The 20,095-nt window shown below is 31.4% G+C and overlaps 1 protein-coding gene across 14 annotated transcripts in view; it reads left to right on the top strand.

Moving 5' to 3' along the window:
• Nucleotides 1–20,095, top strand: part of LOC129951228 (trichohyalin) — a 160,745-nt gene that overhangs the window by 134,100 nt on the left and 6,550 nt on the right. For 7 of the 14 annotated variants that reach the window (XM_056063286.1, XM_056063284.1, XM_056063294.1 and 4 more), the window contains 14 exons: nt 10,471–10,560; nt 10,622–10,867; nt 10,938–11,432; nt 13,391–13,507; nt 14,581–14,601; nt 15,463–15,645; nt 15,712–16,032; nt 16,097–16,285; nt 16,346–18,046; nt 18,109–18,327; nt 18,401–18,792; nt 19,025–19,159; nt 19,238–19,295; nt 19,373–19,541. In XM_056063286.1, the coding sequence (XP_055919261.1) occupies nt 10,471–10,560; nt 10,622–10,867; nt 10,938–11,432; nt 13,391–13,507; nt 14,581–14,601; nt 15,463–15,645; nt 15,712–16,032; nt 16,097–16,285; nt 16,346–18,046; nt 18,109–18,327; nt 18,401–18,792; nt 19,025–19,159; nt 19,238–19,295; nt 19,373–19,408 (4,203 nt within the window). In that variant the 3' untranslated portion in view covers nt 19,409–19,541. The remainder of the gene's footprint in view (nt 1–10,470; nt 10,561–10,621; nt 10,868–10,937; nt 11,433–13,390; nt 13,508–14,580; nt 14,602–15,462; nt 15,646–15,711; nt 16,033–16,096; nt 16,286–16,345; nt 18,047–18,108; nt 18,328–18,400; nt 18,793–19,024; nt 19,160–19,237; nt 19,296–19,372; nt 19,542–20,095) is intronic. The other 7 variants (XM_056063288.1, XM_056063295.1, XM_056063290.1 and 4 more) reach the window with 5 other exon arrangements.

Genomic DNA, 20,095 nt, shown 5'->3' with positions numbered 1-20,095 from the left:
TCATTTAATGTTTAAAGAATAGAAATAGAAAATAATAAGGAAGGTTTGTGTTTAAAGTTTTCCTGGAATCCCCCAGTATTGTATATTACTCGTATCTCAAAAAAACTTGCCAAGTTCATTTAGAAAATCATTTGGTTAGGTGAAATTCATTTACAATTACGATAGGTGGCGCTCAAAAGTCATCAACTTAAAGAAAGATCCTATAATTTTTGCAAATGTCGGAAAATGTCACTTGTCTTTTGACTTTTGTTTTAACACTACAAAACACATTTACCACGATGATAGATGGCGTAAAAGTCATCAACGAAAAAGAAGATGTTATAATTTTTTGGAAATGGCGAAAAATGCCAATTATATTTGGCGGTTTGCGCCGTAAACACTTCTTTCGATTTTTATAACAATATTGGGCGCGTTCACAAAGCTCGTGGCTACGTAGTCAAAATTCAACTTGCTTTGTGAATGCAAAACTACACTACAAAGCTAGTCAATCTGGAACTGTCATATTATTGACTAATGCAAATAAATAAAATAAGAAACATTTTTGATTTGATAACTTTAACTTATATTTTGTGTTTTTAAATTGAATAAAATCAAATTTAAGACACAATTTGAATGATTTATACTGAACTATTTATTTTATATTGAATTCATGTGTTTTTACCGAGCAGCTGATTGTGAAACATCAAATCATCCTGCACTAACTTTGTAGCCGAATTTTGTACACTACGTCGGAGAGGAAATTCGACTACTTTTGTAGTTAGATTTAGCCAATCAGAATGACTTGACTACGTAGCCACTAGCTTTGTGAATGCGACTATTATTCTTCGTTGATGACAACTCCCATGCCATCTATACGTGAGAATTTTGATTCTTTTCTTCGATGACGAACAAAAGGTGTGTTTGGAAGGAGACTTCCAAAGGGAACTTTTACTACATAAATAACCACTCTCGCAAAAAAAAACCATAAATCACTTCATCTATTAAAAGAAACTCTTTCAAAGTTTTAATAAGACATTTACGTCTAAAATGCCTACAGTTTGACTTTTTAAACCCACTCATGCACTTGGTGATTTCCCATTCATGTAAAACTGCTTTTGAATTTTACGGGAGAAACTTAGGGAACTACTGCACCTGGACATCCGTTTTCTTTGTTTTCACTCCAGGTTTGGTATAAGTTTTATAGTAGGCGGTATTTTACTATAATAAATTGCTCAGTAATCAAGTTTAAAGTGCCAAGGAAGTAACTCACATTCTAGAACGTAATTTAAATCGTTAGGTGTGTATTAAAAGAGCGGGAGTTTTTTTGTTTGTTTAAATATAATATTTTTTTAAAGAAACCATTCAGTGAAAATGAAAACAATCAAATCCCCCAATCATTTGCCTTTCCATTATAAAAAAAAGGGTGATTCAAAAGTTACTTTCTAATTAACGATGATAATAACTTTTTTACTTAAATTCAAGTTAAATATTTATAGTAAATATCCCAAATTATAAAACAGTACCTTTAAAAATAAAAGATGGACAATTAACAACGAAAGTGTTATGACTTTTCGAAATTAGAAAGAAACTTTTGATCTACACTGTGTTTTTGCTGAATTGAAAATCAGGGCCGAAATTCTTCATAAAACTTTTATAAAGAAAATTGAAAAATAAGTAAAAAATATCAAAAGTTCAACCTAACCTAATTCTCTTTCGAAATATTTTATTCATCTTCTCGTTCTTTCTCTTTAAAAATGTGTATTAACCTGACTGTGTCTCTTTCTCTTTATAAATTTATTTTTATATAAACCAAAAAAATACATAATAATTATCTTTCAATATTATTTAAAAATAATAAAACAAAAACAAACAAATTGGCTCAAATCTTCAAAATTATAACTAAAACATACAATTTTTGGTCTTTTTTTCTTTCTCTCTCTCTTGATTTTTGTATTTCCTCCAAAATGTAGTTTTTCAAAGCAGGATATCGAATATCCCGATACATGGGACCCTTATTCATATGAAGTCCCCCTAAAATAATACTCGTCCCATAAAACTCACTCGTACCAACAAGGTTGTGGTTATAATTTACATAAATATATTATGTAATATCAATCATTTTTATTTAAAAAAAAAAAAAAAAACAAATTAAGAAATACTAAAATTTAATGAAAATCCCTTTTTAAATCGTTAGTTAATGTTGTTGTTGTTTCTATAAAAAAAAAAGAAAACTGTCTAAGACTATTTTTTCCTCCATTTAGTTAATACCCTAGGAAAATAAAAAAAAAAACTTTTTGAAATTATATAAGTAGGAAAAATTATAAAATAAAATACCTTACAAATTTAAAGAAATTTTCTTTTAAAAATTACAATCATGACTTAAATTAAAAAAAAAAAAACAAAAACAAAATATGTGATGTAGGGTGTATCTGCAAATTACAATCAAATTGAAATAAAATAAACATTCAGCTGTATATTTTGCTTTTGTAGAACTTAATCCTCAAAAATTAAAAAATTAAATTAAATTAAAAATTTTAAAGAAAAAAACATCATCATGCTTTGCCAAAATACATTTTAAAAAATACGATATGCTTTTTAGTATTTTTTGTTTTAAATTTAACCACAAATCCGGTTGCAGAAGAGCTAGAATAACAAAGAAGAAAAAACATTAAAAAAAAAAGTAACACCAGTAGTTTAGTAAATGTACTGTCATTATAATTATTAAACAAACAAAACACACTATTTATTATCTATATAAACTATAATACTATTCCAACAACAAAAAAACATAAAAAGTAGATAGTAAATTACTCAGGCACAATGCCTCTTTTCTCTTTCTCTCTATATATAAATATTATATATCTCTCTCTTTTGCGTGCGCGTGATCTCCCAATAATATCTGAGACAACAAATTAAAAAAAAACACAAAACAGAAACATTCACAGTTGCTTATAACTTAGGGAAGAGCCATAAACTACTCTCAAAACAAAAAAACCAATCAACACCATTTTGCCATAACTCACCCTATAAAATATTCCCCTGCAATATTTATCACTAACAGCCATAAATACCACACCATGCCAACATACCCAAAAATTATAGGAAGTCTTAAAAAAGCAAAAAACAAAAATCATAAACGAATAGAATTTTTGAAACGAAATGAAATAAACGTCAATTAATGAAGATTGTAACCATAATTAAAAATAAATAAAAACATATATATATATACATAAATAAAATATATTTAAACAAAATATATATAGTTATAGGTTGAATTTGCCTTAAATACATAATATATATATATTAAAAAACAAAATGCATGCAATTCCATAAAAATTGTATAAATTTAGACAGATGATAAAAAATAACAAAATTCGACAGGACGTGTTCACAAACTAAGGCTCTTTCTTTCATCCAAACCAGAAAGTTAAAGTCAAAGTTAAAAACAAAACAAACATTTAAAAATAATAAAATATTTTATGAAATTCAAAAAATAAAAAGTCTGTGTTAGCTCAATATTACGTTTAAAAGATAATTTTAACTTACTTAAATTTCTCAACTTTTTAACGTTTTAAACAAATTTTAGCCTTTAGTAAAAACAAATTTGGAACAGAAAACCAAAACAATTTTTAAAAAATTTTATTATTGAAAATAATAAAATTCCAAAAAACTTGTCCGAGACGAATCAAAAAAAAATATATATACTTATATCTAAAAGAAAAAATAAATATATAAAAATTCTAAATGGACAACGGAAACTTAAATGATGCATTTCTTTTTTTTTTTAGCCGTGACTGTTCTTTTTTCTATATATAAGTGTTTAACAGTCTTCGATAAAAAAAAAACAAACACCTTAAATTAAAAAAAAAAAAGAAAATGAAATGCTAAATCTTATTTCATAAGTTAAATTTTAAGCAAAAACAGAAAAACATACAAAATAAATATATTCGCATTTTTCAGTCTGATCGATTTATTATTAAATTTTTAATTATGTAAAAAAAAACAAACAAAAATATATAAATATATATATTAACTATGTATACTGTTAAGCTTCTTATACATATGTATATATAGTATATTATATACTATATAACCTAGAATAACATATAAAAAAAAAACATTCTTTTAAATGATTAATAAACTTATTTTGCATTATTCAAAAAAAAACAACAAGCAAACGTATATTTTTGTACAATTTTTTTGTATATTTGCCACAAATGTCAAATCAGATTTTTTGTGTGTGTATTGTGCACGTGTGCGTTTTGTCTGTCTGTGATGTCCATTATTTTTGTTTTTGTGTTTTGTTTCTTTTTTTTTCTTTTTTATGTGTGTACGTGTGTGTTTCACCATAAAAAAAAAACAATTCATTTACATTTCATTGTTAATGGAATAGAGGGCGCCACTGTATAGCAGGTTCAATTGGCATAACGTGAGGGATAATATTTATTTGTTTAAATTAACTACTACCACTATCTTCGTGTCCAACAACAACAACAAAACATCAACAACAACATAAACAACAACAAAAAAAAAACACAGCAACGCCACAACATTCTCACGTTTTTGACATCATACCCTACATCAATTGGCATCGTTTTAAGTACTCGACATTTTCATTTTTTTTTTTTTTTTCATTAACTTTTCTCTCCATTTTTTTTTTTTTTTTGTTAAAAGGAACGGTAATTTTGTGAAGGGTCTTTTTTTAGTTTCTCAAAGAGGTAATTTTCGCAGTACCTTCAGAGTAATAAAATAAATAAAAATACACCTTTCTTTATTTTAGGAGGTTAGAGGCGAGTTTTTTTTTTTTTTTTTTTAGTGTTTGACTTAAATTTGCTTTTTTGTTTTGGAATTACTTTTATTCTTTTCTTATTCTAGTTTTAATGAAATGGAGCTTATTTTTTGTATGCCCAAGTTCTTCTACTCAGTTATAGAGCTTTTTTTTCATAAACTTTATACTGTTTTTTTTTTCTATGAATTTTTATTTTTGTTTTATTCTTAAATAACCAAATAAAAAAGGGGTCAAGTATGGCGAGAATAGCATAGCATTTTTCATTGCAATGCTATGTGATGTACTTACATATGTATATGCATAAAGATTGTACAAGTAAATGAAACATCAGAGAGACTTTGGTCTTGATGCTTTTGGCCTACATAAAAGTCAAATAAATAACTGTACTTTTTTTTTACTATTTGTTGAAAAATTGTTATGATGTGTAGTTTAATTGTTTACTCAGAGAAATTAAAAATATAAATATTAAAACATAAAAAAAAAAACATTTGTTTCATAGGAAATTATAGCATAAGAAATTATAGCAAACAATGCAAAGGTTGTATTAGGCTTAATTGAAGTACATAGGAACTTAAAAGTACTTAGAATAATTTAAAAACAAAAGATATTAGTGGCCTTATATTCTACATACTGTACCTATATATACGTTAGAGTTTTTTATCCTAGGTATCATTTTAGGTAAATAAAAAGGGGCTTAGGTCATAAGTTCATTGTTTAGTATGTCAAACTTTTGACTGCAAGATGTGAGTTGAAAAACTTTATAATTGAAAATCTTAAAGAGAAATGCAATTTTTTCTCCTCAATTAAGGACAATGCTTACATAATTTATAGAATTTTTGAAACATTTTATCTCACGAGCCAAATTCCTCAAAAAATATTTAAAATACTATAAAAGGGGTTCCATAGTTGGAACCATGGAATCATTGTAATCAATCAAACAAGTTTGAAAATAGGTCTGTTTAGAAATACTCGCGCCAAATCGATTTCGGAGTGCATCAAATCAATTAAGGAATTTTTAGGATTTTTTTAAAAGTAAATAGATACAACTTTATTAAGTTTATTATCATTTATAAACATAGTTCGACAGTATAAATATAAAATTTGAATTAAAAATATTGTAAAGAACAAAGAGCTCGAACTTCCTCCACGATTCCGGCTGATTGGCTTATCTAAAACAAAAAAAGTAAACTGTGTTTTAATCTATGAGCCTAAATCCATGGAATGAACTATCATCAAATGAATGTATAAAAAATTGGACTTTTGGGAGACATCAAATTTCAAGTCATTCGGTCAAGCCGTTTTTACGATACGATGGAGGAAATTTTGAAAAACACAGTTTTGAGAAAAACTCGTTTAAAGTTTCAAGTCCTATTAACTATGAAAATATCAACTAACCTTTCAATCGGCGATGCCTGGTCCATAAAGTATTCCTTCCTCTTCTTCTTGTAATAGCAGATTGTTCAGGTCTTGAATCAATTCTGTCTTGTTTAACGGCATCCCTTACACGACGTTCAGGCTTGGCGGCCTATAGGGCATCCTGAATAACTTTATCAGTAAGTTTATCTGGTCCTTTTGCACCGATTCCTTTATTTGTTTTATCTTTTTAACAGCCCGAAGTCGTATCTTCAAAACGACTTTAATTTTGAAAAATCCCTTTACTACCGTATTCTAGGCATATTAAACGAGCAATTTCTAGAAATCGATTTTTTGAACCCATCACATGGGATGACCCCCTTAAGTCACTCAGCTATCATCAATTTATAGTGTCGACTCCAAATAGTCGTATAGTTTTGGAATCTTTTTAAGTAATAAAATGATTTGAGACATGAAAAAGGTACCCTAAGAGATTAAAAAGGTTACTATTGCAATATTAATAGTTAAAAAGTCAAAACTTTGATTCCCCCTTTTAAACACTTTTTTCAGGAAAATGTTCTGAAACAATAAGTACAAAAATAAGATTTATAAATCATTTAAAAAAAAAACTTATCTTTACGTTTTTAAAAACTGAATGCAATCATTATTCCGTCAAAAACGGTAAACTTCTGTTAAGTCGAAAAATAGGCTTAAAATGAACATTTTCTCTGGTAACGTTAATAATCTTAATACTGGTTTTTAAAATTAAGATTTTCTTCTGTTTCACAAACAGAACAAATTTGTTTAAAGAATTAAGTTGTCATTAATTCAAATCTTGCTCTATAATTTTCCTATCATACATTTTTTAAAATAAGGTCCTTTAAATATGTTTAAGACAACAAGGTTGTTTTTTAAGTTTTTGTCTTCTTACTTACATTCTAAAAATTCTTAACAGTTGTGAGTCTTCGTTGGACTCGTTATAAAGTTATGATAAACCTTTAATATTTAATGATTTCCAATTGATTCAAACTTCGATGCTAATTAACTGTTGCAATTTTTGAACACTCCCGTTTTCGACACATTTTTTTTTTATGTTTACAATGTCTGTCAAAAACGTGATGTGATAGCTTTGTTTTGAAAATTGATTTTATTAAAAACCATTTTGACATAAATGCTTCAGGATTTTCAACAAATTTTGAAGATCTGTTGAGAACTGTTTTAAAAACTTGTTAAAATTTTGTGTTCTGTTTTCAAACAATTAAGTTGCCTTAATTTAAAATGTTGCCTTATAATTTTTCTATCACAGCAGGTTTTTAAAATAGGACTCTTTAAAAATGTTTACAAATTAGACAAATCCTATTCCTTAAGATAGTTTTGAAAGGTACAAATCTTTGTCTTCTTGCTTAGATTTTAAAAATTCTAATTACTCTGAGAGTCTCTATTGTACTGTACTCTATATGAAGTCTCAAGAAACCTTGAATTTATTGATTTCCAATTGATCTTCTAATTATCTGTTCCAATTTTTGAAAATAACCGTTTGTCAACATTATTTTCATATTTTTTTCAATGTGTGTCAAAAACTTGATGTGAAAGCTTTGTTTTGACAATGGATTCTATTAAAAACCATTGTGACATAAATGCTTCAGGGTTTCTAACACCTTTTTTGAAGATCAGTTGACAACTGTATTAAAAACTATAAATGTGTAGTAGACCCCGTGGCGTGAAGGTTAGTGCGTAAGACTTTCATGCCAGAGATCTTGGGTTTAATCAGTGCCTCTGCCTTTTGCGAGAAATTGACAAACCCTTCAAAGGTAGTTTTATTCATAAAAAGTGATTTGACTTAAAACTGTAGGTCCTCTTCATCATTGACTCAGGTGTGGTGGAAAGTTGAAGTCACTAGGCCTTAGTTCTCAACGGACTGTTGCTCACCCGAGTTTATTAATTTTACTATACATTTTTCATAAAATTGAAGAAAGTTTTAATATATTTGAAAAACCATTCCCAGTTTTAGTGACTAAAAAATATGGATATAGTCCTAGAAAAAATTTCACAAAGTTCAAAATACAAGCATAATCTAATTATTTGTAAATTGCAAACACAAATTTTTCAGGAGGCCAATATTTTTCTCGAAGTTCAAACACATACGAGTAACTATTTTAGAAATACGTGCAAAAAATACAAAAAAGCTTTTGAAAACAACAATTTTTCAAAACAACTATACAAGTCAAGTTCAAGATGCGAAAAACTAGTTAAAGGTTTTTTGTTTCCTCGGTTCGAAAGAAGAAATTGCCTCGACTGAACTCAGACGAAAAATGTTTAATGAAAATACTCGAAGATATTGTACACTTTCTGAAGTACGATACACTATTCTTCTTCTTCGATTCAAAATTGTATTAGAATGCTATCGCTACACAACGCTTCCATCGCTTATTACGATCGAAAATAGAGCTGTAACAAAAAGTTTACAAAGGTCTTGAGCAATTTAGAAAATTTTCACAACTAAACAGAAATTTGTGAATTGTATTTCTTTGGTGAAACAGAAACTGTAAAGTGTCTTGAAAACTCTCAAATTTATTTCTTGTAAATACAAATTTTTAGTAAAACCAGAAAAGGGAATTTTCACTTGGCCATAATGTAAAATTCTGCAAGCCCTAAAAAGTGGTGATATTAATTGTTATACAAGTTAATGAAATAGACCACATAGATACAATTTTGTAAATACCAAAAAGTGGAGAGAAAAACGTATCGCCTTTTACAAAACTTTTGTTAAAAAATCAGTTTATATGTTAGTGAAACAGACCTTGAACAATAAATGACACAAAATTTAGTGTTTTCCTCAGTATTTCAAACAATTTTCAATCCAAATCATAAAATTTTGAAGATTTCCTTAAAAGACACGACTGAGACAACCAAAAAGTATGATTTCCAAATAGTGTCAAATATCCAGATGATTGAGAGTTAACAGATGAAGAGAGTTAATATCCGGAACTATCCGGATAATGGAATCCTGATTAAGTTCTATTGACAGTTAAAAAATGTTTGATAAATGCTTAGCTTTTTTACCTTATACAGACAATGTGTCAAACTAAATTTAGATCTGTTTGTTCATTTTAGAAACCGCCATAATTCGGATTGTTCGGATATCTGATCGTGGATCTAAATTGTTTCGTAGTGCGCTGATGAATTTGTAGAATAGCAAATAAAAATTACAACAAAACTAAGTAGAAATAAAATTACAAAATAAGTATTTAACGATTATAAATAATATATATGAAAACAGTTAGCAAATAGTAAGAAAACATAATTTTAACTTTAACAACTTTTCAGTATTTTTATTAGAAATATTAAGCTTCTTATTGTTAGACTAAAATGTATACAGAAAAAATGTAAAACCTAAGAAATATGAAAGTAAAAACTTAACAAAATTTTATGTTAGGCTTGAATTAGGTCCAAAATATTATTCCATTAACAAAAATATAAAACAATAAATTATAAATCTAAAATTGGGGTGCGTCTGATTGGTGTTGTTTTGTAAAAATTAAAATTTAAAAAAAAAGAATGCCGATATATTGGAATCGCTTTTCTTTGCTACTATTTTTCTTCTAATATCAGTTTTGACAAATTTTGGTTAAAAATGCATGGAATCTTCATCTTCTTCTTCTTGTACTTCAACTTTCACTTTTTTCTTCTGTTTGGTTTGTTCTTTTTTTTATAAAAACAAATTTCTTTCATTCCACAGAAAAGTCATCTTAAAAAACCACACACAGAAAACACCGTTATTCAGAAAAATACTTTCCCTAAAATAAATTATTTTTAGAAATTTTTAAAATTATCATATACACAACAAACAGTTTACAGATTTTTTATACTCCAAAAACAAAAAAAATGGCCGTTTAATGCCAAAATGCATTCCTCATATTTACATATTTATAGGTACCCACAGACATTCGAACCCCCAACCCACCCTCATAAATACTAAACCTACAACATAACCATATCAAAAAATAAAATATAGTTTCTTTTTGAGCTTTTGCAATAAACTTATTATCTTCCTAAAAATATCTTCATTTTTTTTCTTAATTTTAAAAAAGTAAAAGAGTTTTTTTTTTGAAATACTAAACAACCATTTTCTGTAATTCACCAAACATGTTTCTCTGCATTTGTTTCATATAACTATGTCAAAAACAAAAATTACATAAAATTTAAAAAATAAAATCTTGAATTTTCATCTCAAAATCAACAAAAACCAAAACCAAAATCAAAAAATACATGAAATCAAAAAAAAAAAAAAAATATTCTCTTTAATTAACCCTCGTTCACACTTCAAAATCCCACTCGTTTATGTTTAGTTGGACGAATTCCGTCTTGAAATACAAAGAAGGGATCAAGAGATTATGGCGATGGCCGCCAAGATGAAAACGCTCGAAGAACAACATCAGGTGAGTGTAATTCCTTAATGCATGCTTCATAATTTTCTTGGTAAAATTTAAAAATTAACAGGACTATCAGCGTCATATAGCGGTTTTGAAAGAATCATTGTGCGCCAAAGAGGAACACTATAATATGTTGCAAACAGATGTTGAAGAATTAAGGGCGCGACTGGAAGAGAAGAATCGTCTGATTGAAAAGAAGACACAAGGCACTCTCCAAACAGTTCAAGAACGCAATCGTCTAACGAGTGAATTGACCGAACTCAAGGATCACATGGATATTAAGGATAGGAAAATCAATGTTCTTCAAAGAAAGGTATTAACTAATTTTCCTATAATTCCTATAATTATTTCCTATAAACTCACTTTCATGTATATAATTACAGATTGAAAACCTAGAAGACCTGCTCAAAGAAAAGGACAACCAAGTTGATATGGCTCGAGCCCGTTTGGCAGCAATGCAAGCCCATCACAGTAGCTCCGAAGGTGCTTTAACTAGCCTCGAAGAAGCCATCGGTGATAAGGAGAAACAAATGGCATTACTTCGTGAACAAAGAGACCGAGCCGATGCTGATAAACAAGAAGAACGTGAACTTCATGAACGTGAAGTTGCCGATTATAAGATTAAATTGCGTGCCTCCGAAAGTGAAGTTGAGAAGCTAAATACCCGCCTGGACAGAGCCCTATCCGAAAAAGAACGCCTTGAAATCAAATTGGAAGCATCACAGAGTGAATTAGGCAAATCGAAAGTTGAACTGGAGAAGGCAACTAGTGAAGTTGGTCGCAGTTGTGCCGATTGGGAAGCAACTAAACAGCGAATTGCCCGCCTTGAATTGGAAAATGAACGGCTGAAACACGATTTAGAACGCTCCCAGGTACTAGTGTATTTTTACAAAGGGATATATGATTTAGTTACTCCTATTAGAGTGTTGTATTATGTACATTATATATGTATGAACTACTATATACGTTACTATAAAAACACATACGCACAAACTATATAATGCAAGTATGTATGTGCAAGTTCTCTTATATATAATATAATTATATGTTTTGTTATATATAATCACGCTTTTAGATAAATGGTTTGTATATTAAGAAAAATGGATGTCATATTGACTTTTGACACAAAAATATTAATTCAAACAGTACCAATATTTTGAATCCTCGAAACTTCAATTAAATCACTTCCCATTAAACTAAAAATCACAATTTTAACGAAACTTCTATCGTTTACATTTAATTTAACAAAACTCCATTTTTAATGGCGATGTTCAGTAACCAACAAAGGAAATTGAAAATTAACTAAATAATTAAATAAAACAGAAGAGTTTTAGATTTAGATAATTAAAAAATAAAGATACTGATTTAAAGATAAAAAGTTTCATCAAACACATAATTTTAAATCAATCCCTGGACGCTACCATTTCTATTCAGCTACAGATATAAGATTACACTTGTTTGGAAACTCCCTGCCTCCAAGCGAATACAACCCACAAATATTGTTCTTCGAGTCTTTTGTTGAGAATTCAAAATGTTCCTTTTTTCGTGAATTATAATGAAAGCTCCTTAAAACGAAAGCTTTTCTTTCGTTAAAATATCAATTCTTTCTAAAGTAGTATTCACACGAGTGCGACCAACGAACGACGAATGAGTTACAAAATGTGAGTTTATATACGTTTGAAGATTTATTTCCACACAAATTCTTAACAAAACGATAGCAATATAGTTTCTATTTGATTCATGATGCACACTTTTACTTTTCAATGTCATATATTAATAAATTTAAGAAAACAAATTTATTCATCGCAAAAAAAAATTGCAGTTGATACGAACTGTCAAAATTTATTTGCGTTCCACATTATCCACACTCGCAACGAATAAAATAATCGCGCGTTCTTAACCTAAAAAATAATTCTTGTTTTGGTTTCGGTGGTGCATGGTGTTTGGATGTGGCCCCTTGTCAAACTTCATTCGTGACGAATCAAAAACTCTCATGTGAAAGAAATGTCAAAATCGACGAATTTTCGTTCATTCGTTGGACGTGTTCATGTGAATAGTGCTTAAATCATCGAACATTATAACTTTGAGCTCTCTGCGTTCGATAAAGGCGGTATTGAACTTAATGGGAAGTGAATATGCATTAAGCTGTATCCACAAGCCAAAGCAATGACAGTGACCGAATGTCTTGAATAAAATAATCTTAATCGTTTTTTTTATTTTAGATGTTAGTTTTAAGCTTATTCCTATTTTTGTTTTGCAATAAATTGGTGTTTCTTTTGATTTTGCTTGAATTAAATATGAATTACTAAATTAATTAACATAATTATTCTTTTCTAAAAAAAAGATAAAGTAAACTTCCAGCTGTCAACTTTCCAGCATATTCTAATTCACCTCTAAGGAACGCTTTTTAATAAACATAAAATATCTATTTCAATCTTTGTAGTTTTTGTTAAAAAAATGTATATTAAAGAACAAATTACTTGATTAAAAAACTAATATTCTATGTTAAAGTTAGAATATCTTCTCTAACCTACGATTTCCTTGTCTAAGGGTCAGTTTGTTCACATTGGGTTAAATCTACAATACAGTTTTAATTTAAGGGCTGTTATCAACATACAACTGGTGATTAGCGATTTTGAAAGATAATTTAAATCGAAACAACACTTTTAGACCTATGCAAACTGACCCTTAAGATTTTAACAATAAACTTAACTTCCTTTTGGCCTGTTGATATAAATAGATGTTTAGTATGTCCTTAATTTTGTATTTTATATTAGTCCTCGATCACCAATTCTAACACTTTCTGTTCTTGCTTTTCCCTCCAACCCATCATTAGACAACATTCGGTCGAACCACCTTAAATACATCACAAGAACTCGATAGAGCTACAGAACGTGCCGACAAAGCATCCGCCGAACTTCGACGTACTCAAGCTGAACTACGAGTTACTCAGGTTTGTTTTCCATTTAATTACTTGATATTTTTTATTTTAAAACATAAAAAAAGAAAATATTATATAATATAATTAAACACATTTATATAAAAGACGATCGTAGATGGCTTTTTAGGTTTAGTTTTGATATAAAATTAAATTTTGTGTTGATGGTCATACTAAATGTGATCTGATGCTAAATCTAAATGTGAATTAAATTTAAAAATATTATTATTGAAACACATTGAAACAAAAACATAAAACAAAAAACAGTTTATGTTGTTAAGGAAATAAAGAATATTTGTGACACAAGATATTGACCAAGTTCAAAAAGAAAACAAAAATTCAAACATTGACCAACTGCATTGACCGTCCATCAAACTTAACTCTAGCTTAACTAAATCCTCATTTTAAGGTTCTGCAATATGTCACTTTTGATTGAAAATGACGTTTTAAAGTTGAGTGGTTATGTTAAAGGATGCGAAACCACTGTCAATTCATCAAACAATGTCAAGTTAACTTGAACTTTAAACTAACAAATTGGCCAACTAAAGCTATAGCTTGACATTCCACAAGTGCTAAATAACAAGAACAATAAATATAATTAAAAATAAGCCTAAAGTTACTTCCAAATGGTTACCTGTCAAAAATAAAATAATTGTTAACAGGACTTTAATAAATACATTTCCAATAATCAAGCTAAGGTACTCATGTAACGTCACCCTAAAACGGTCTTAAAATAACTATTTTGAAACAAAACATAAAATAATAAGGATTTTTAAAATGAAAATCAATCTGTTTGCATTTAGACGAGGCCTTATTGGAAAATGTGTAATCAGCTTTAAAACTTAACGAAACTTAACTGCAATCTTCTTTGACATAAAAACAACTGAACTTATTCAATGGAACTGTCACTTTGTCTCTTTTCCTTGACAACCTGCTGTAACATTTTATTTTTATTTTCTTTGATTAATTAATTGCAAATCTTTTGATTTTTGCTTTTAAAGTTGGTTAGATTTTTTAATATTAAATAAAGTCTCTTTTTATCTTCAAAATAACTATTAAAACTGACGCGCTGACATTAATTTTTATAGGGCGAAACAGAACAACGTTTTGTGAGTAATTGTTTCCAAAAAAAAAACACAAAAATCCAAAGTTTACAATCCTACATTCGTTTTTTTTTTTACTTACAAAAATTTTGGTTTAACTTTTTTTGGATTTACTCACTTTGTTACTAACATTTTTTAAGAAATCAAATCAAAAAATAAATATAATACTCATTTCGTAAAACATTTCATGTGAACAAAATTATGAAACCCGTTCTTTCAACAACTACTTACCATATTGTATGTATTAAAAGAAAAACTATACATTAAATATACTATACTAAAAAGGCTATAAGCAGCTTTATTTGAAGAGCTGCTTTTGGCGCAATGTTGGCCAAAATTTTTGCTGTTTTAAGAAAAAAAGAAAAACCAATATAGGTGAAATTCTTCTTAAATTTTTGCTGCTTAAATGCATCACCCAGTTCCTAAAAAATTCAAATGATCAAAATTTACATCAAACACATCAATCAAATCACTTCCTGGACGCTGCCATTTGCATTCAGCTACAAACACAAGAATAAAACTCGATGCAAAATGGCTGCCTCCAAGGAAATACACACCACAAACAAAAGCTATGCACATGTTTTGGCTTCATTTTAATTGTGTTTTTCTTTAATGTTTTATTTATTTATTCTGACTCCACTAATCATGAGCAGGAATATTCAGAAAAAATATGCTAATTGATGTCATGTTTCATTGTAAAATGGTAGTTTTCTTTTAGCTAAAAATACAAAAAAAAATTAACTCATGTTGGCAATGTAGTTCTCACAAGTTTGCTAATATTTATTTTTCAACCAAACGTTCTTCCAAAAAGTGCTACCAAATCGAAAAGAAATTAAAAATCAATTTGTTTTCTGCGAAATATTTCAGTCGGATGCGGAGAGAGCACGCGAAGAAGCTACTGCCCTGCAAGAAAAACTCGAAAAGAGTCAGGGCGAAGTGTATCGACTGAAGGCCAAACTCGAAAATGCTCAAGGCGAACAAGAAAGCTTCCGGCAAGAACTCGAAAAAGTCCAGACAAGTGTTGGACGAATTCATGCAGAAAGGGACAAGGTAAACATATTGATGCTCCGTCAAACTGTAAATTAAGGATTCTATATTGATTTTTTCTATCCATAGGCATTTGCTGAAGTTGACAAGGTGAAAGAAGAATTGGAACGGACTCAAGCGACACTCGGAAAGGCACAGCTACAACAGGAAAAACTGCAAAACTCACTGGACAAAGCTCAAAACGAAGTAGATCACCTGCAAGAACGACTGGACAAATCAACTGCCGAAAACCGTCGTCTGGTCCTTGAGAAGGAGAAACTCACATTCGAATACGATGACATGCAATCACAATTGGACAAGGCTCTTGGTCAAGCTGCACGCATGCAAAAGGAACGCGAGCTCTTGGCCCTGGACATGGAACGAATCAAAGAGAAAATGGACAAGACACAAGTACTGTTATTGTTGTTGTTGTTGTGTTGTGTGTTATACAAACAAAAACTTAAATTACATATAGATATCACTTGCTCGTATACAGAAAGAAAGGGATACATTGTCAGATGAGCTGGAGACGATCAAGGAACGAGGAGAAAATGCCCAGACACTCCTGATGAAGGCTCAACGTGAAAAGGAGGCAATGCAGACCGATGTGGATGTCCTCAAGGAGAGATACGAGAAGTCGCATATGGTGCAGCAGAAACTTCAGGTAAGATAAGGTAGTTCGAAAAAGAATCTTTTTTTAAACAGCGAATTGTCATGCCATCAGATGGAGCGTGATGATGCCGTCACTGAGTGTGAAATTCTGAAGGAGAAACTTGACAAGGCACTGTACGCCAGTCAGAAGCTGATCGACGAGAAGGACACGTCGAACAAGGAGTTCGAGAAAATGCTCGAGAAATACGATAGAGCACAAAATGAAATCTATCGGCTGCAATCGAGGTGTGACACCGCTGAGGCTGATCGAGCCCGATTAGAAGTTGAGGCTGAACGATCGGGCTTGGGTGCGTCAAAGGCACGTGAAGATCTGCGTAAACTTCAGGAAGAGAGCACACGTCTGCAAGAGGCTTGTGATAGAGCAGCTCTTCAGTTGAGTCGATCGAAGGAGTCTGAAGAGAATGCCCGTGCAGAACTTGAACACAATCGTGAACGATTCGATAAGATCCAAACAGACCTTCGAAGAGCACAAGCCGAGAAGGAACATCTCAATAGTGAGATGGAGAGACTTAACTACGAACTGGAGAGAGCACACAATACCCAGACGAAGGCGAGCTCATCGCTTGAAGCAGTCAAGGAAGAGGTAACACACTACGTTACCGAGCTTGAGAAAATGCGCGAACGTTACGAGAAGAGTCAAGCAGAAGTCCGCCGACTCAACGACACCGATACATATGGCCGAGAGACAAGACGCCTCAAGGAGGAGAATGAGAGACTCCGCGAGAAACTCGACAAAACTCTCATGGAGTTGGAAACTATCCGAGGCAAATCACAGTATGACTCCGAGTCCTTTGAGAAGTACAAGGACAAATTTGAGGCTCGCGAACTTGAAATCCAAAATATTGAATCGAAACTACATGAAACCACATTGCAACTGGAACTCTCCAAAGGCGAAGTGGCCAAACTGCTGTCAAACCAGGAGAAGCAACGAAGCGAACTGGAACGCGCACATATTGAAAGAGAAAAGGCCCGAGACAAGCATGAGAAGTTATTGAAGGAAGTCGAACGGTTGCGACTGCAGCAACAATCTGCAGCTCTTAGTCCGAGCACCAGCAGTAATCCCGTGGAAAGACAAGAAATTGATCGCCTGCGAGATCGTCTCGAGAAGGCGCTACAATCGAGAGATGCCACCGAACTTGAAGCCGGTCGCCTTGCCAAGGAACTGGAAAAAGCACAAATGCATTTAGCCAAGCAACAAGAAACTAACGAGTCTACAAAGATTGAGTTTGAGCGTATGTCAGCTGAACTCAGTCGAATGCACGAACGTCTTGAGAAAGCAGAGGCTGAAAAAGAATCGTTGAGACAATCAGGAAAGGGACCTTCACAACAGAACGGCCAACTAGACAAGGCTATGCAGAAACTAGAGGCCGATAATAAACAAATGATCACCGAGCGAGATCAATTGGTTCAACAGCTCGAGAAGAGCCAAGAGATGCTGATGAACTTCCAAAAGGAACTGAATAGATGCGAGCAAGATTTGCAGGCGCAACGAGAGGAGAACCGCAAGCTCCGCAACGGACATCCACCATCTGCTGGAAACGGTCAGGAGACCCAACAACTCCGAACCGAATGCCAACAACTCAAGCAGAGGCTCGAAGCAGCCGAGAAGGCGCTCCAAGCAGCAGCTGCCGCAGCTGCAGCAGCAGGAGGCAACCCTCAGGAGATTGAGAAATGGCGTAAGGTCATCGAACAGGAGAAGAACCGAGCAGATGCCGCTGAAAAGGCAGCTGGTGAAATGCATAAACGAATACAGGTTAGAGCTTAGAGTGATACCAAACAGAGCTTGAATTTATGAAATTTATATTTTTTGAACAGATGATGGATAAGACATTGCAACAACAGCATCAGCAAATGCAGCACATGCAGAAGCAGTTAGCACAAGCACAAGCAGCTCCAGCACCCGCGGGAGGTGCCGCACCAGATACTAGTAAGGAACAAGAGAAGCTCAAAGCAGACCTACAAGCCGCGTGCCTTGAACGCGATCGATTCCAGCAACAATTGGAAATGTTGGTACAGGAATTGGAGAAGAGTCAAGTAAGTTTAACTAATTCTTTTGAATTTAAATAAATCATAACCGTTATATTTCGTTAAATTTAAAAAAAAAAAGCTTAATTTGAACGAAGCAACTAAACAGTTACAAGCCGCACAACAACAGCAACAACAACAACAAGCTAACAAGGGACCAGCCGATGAGGCTCAACGAAAACAGTTCGAGGCTCAAGCCAAACAGCTTGAAGAAGTACGCAAACAAATCGATAATCAAGCGAAAACAATCGAAGGCGAACGAAAGATCATCGAAGAGCAGCGAAAATCTATCGAAGCGAAAAGAAAAGACATCGAAGAGAAGGAAAAGAAAATGGTCGACTTCGATGTGCAATTACGAAGGCGAAAAGAACAAATGGATCAGCTGGAGCGTTCACTGCAACAACAGGGTGGCAGTGCAGCTGTTGCGGGCGAAATGAACAAGAAACTCATGGACACGCAACGACAGTTGGAAGCGTATGTTTTTGTTTTTTTTTTTTAATTTTATACATTTTAATTAAGACTTTGAAAAACAAAATGGTGACAATATCTTTGTAGACTAAAAAACTTACAACTTTAAGAATCTATTTCTATTTTGAAGTGACACATAAGTTATTTGTTTCTTAGAGATTCTAGAGACCTCAATGATTTTCACCAACTCAAAACTTCTGTTTCTCATTTGTAAAACTCCCTTTTTTGTATTGTTTAGCGTGGTGAAAGAACTGCATCATACCAAAGAAGAGGCTAAGAAGTCAACAGCTGAAACCGAAAGACTCTTGCAGCTCGTGCAAATGTCACAAGAAGAACAAAACTCGAAAGAGAAAACGATAATGGACCTTCAACAGTAAGTTTTTTTTTTAAAAAATCACAGAAAGTATTTTGACAATTTCTTAACCTTGATTTTTTTTTTAATTTCTTAAAGGGCCCTTAAGAATGCTCAAGCCAAACTTAAACAAGCACAAACTCAACAGCAAGCAGATGTAAGATATTCACTAAAGTCTTCAAATCCTATTCAAATAAAAAAATATTTAACTTAAATTTTTGTTTCTTTTCTTAGGCTGGACCCGCCGGCTTTCTCAAGAGCTTCTTTTAAATTATTCATTGGACTGTTCCATGTTAGCGATTTACAACTTACAACGTTAAACATCTTTATATAGTGTGTGGTGATGCATGCGAAGTGATTGACTTAGCGGTGACGTTTAAATGTCGTTTAGACAGATACGGAAGTAAGTGTATTTAAGTTTGATATTTATTACTGATTGTTAACGTTTTTCCCAACCTTTACTTTGAACTTCCATAATTCTCACATTGGGCGCCACTTATGTTTTTCTTTATTACAATGAAGAAAAACACATTTGGCTCTAGTTGTCTCTTTTATTTTTTTATTTTAATAAACAGTGCGCAATTCTTTTTTTAATTTAACTGTAATACTCGTTAGCAGAAATTCTTGCATTGGGCGCCATTTAAGTTTTTCCTATTTAAATGTAGGAGAAGCAATTTTAATATTCGGCGCTATTTATTCCTTATTTCATGTTAAAACAATTGTGACAAGGGACTGTGATTTTTTAACATTTAACTGTATCAGAAAAATGCGTTGGGCGCCATTTTTTTAATGAAGCATTTGGAGCTTTTAATGCTTTTTAATTTCATTTGTATACAGCAAAATTTGTACACATTTCCGTGTTTTTAAAATTTAGGAATTAGGACTATCAAAAAAAATTCTCACATTGGGCGCCAGTTTAAGTTTTCCCTTTGCATTTTTGATATGGTGATCCATATC

The sequence above is a fragment of the Eupeodes corollae genome, chromosome 3, assembly GCF_945859685.1.
Source record: "Eupeodes corollae chromosome 3, idEupCoro1.1, whole genome shotgun sequence".
NCBI lineage: Eukaryota > Metazoa > Arthropoda > Insecta > Diptera > Syrphidae > Eupeodes > Eupeodes corollae.
Note: the sequence above shows the minus strand (reverse complement) of the source record. Positions and strands in the feature narration are given on the sequence as shown.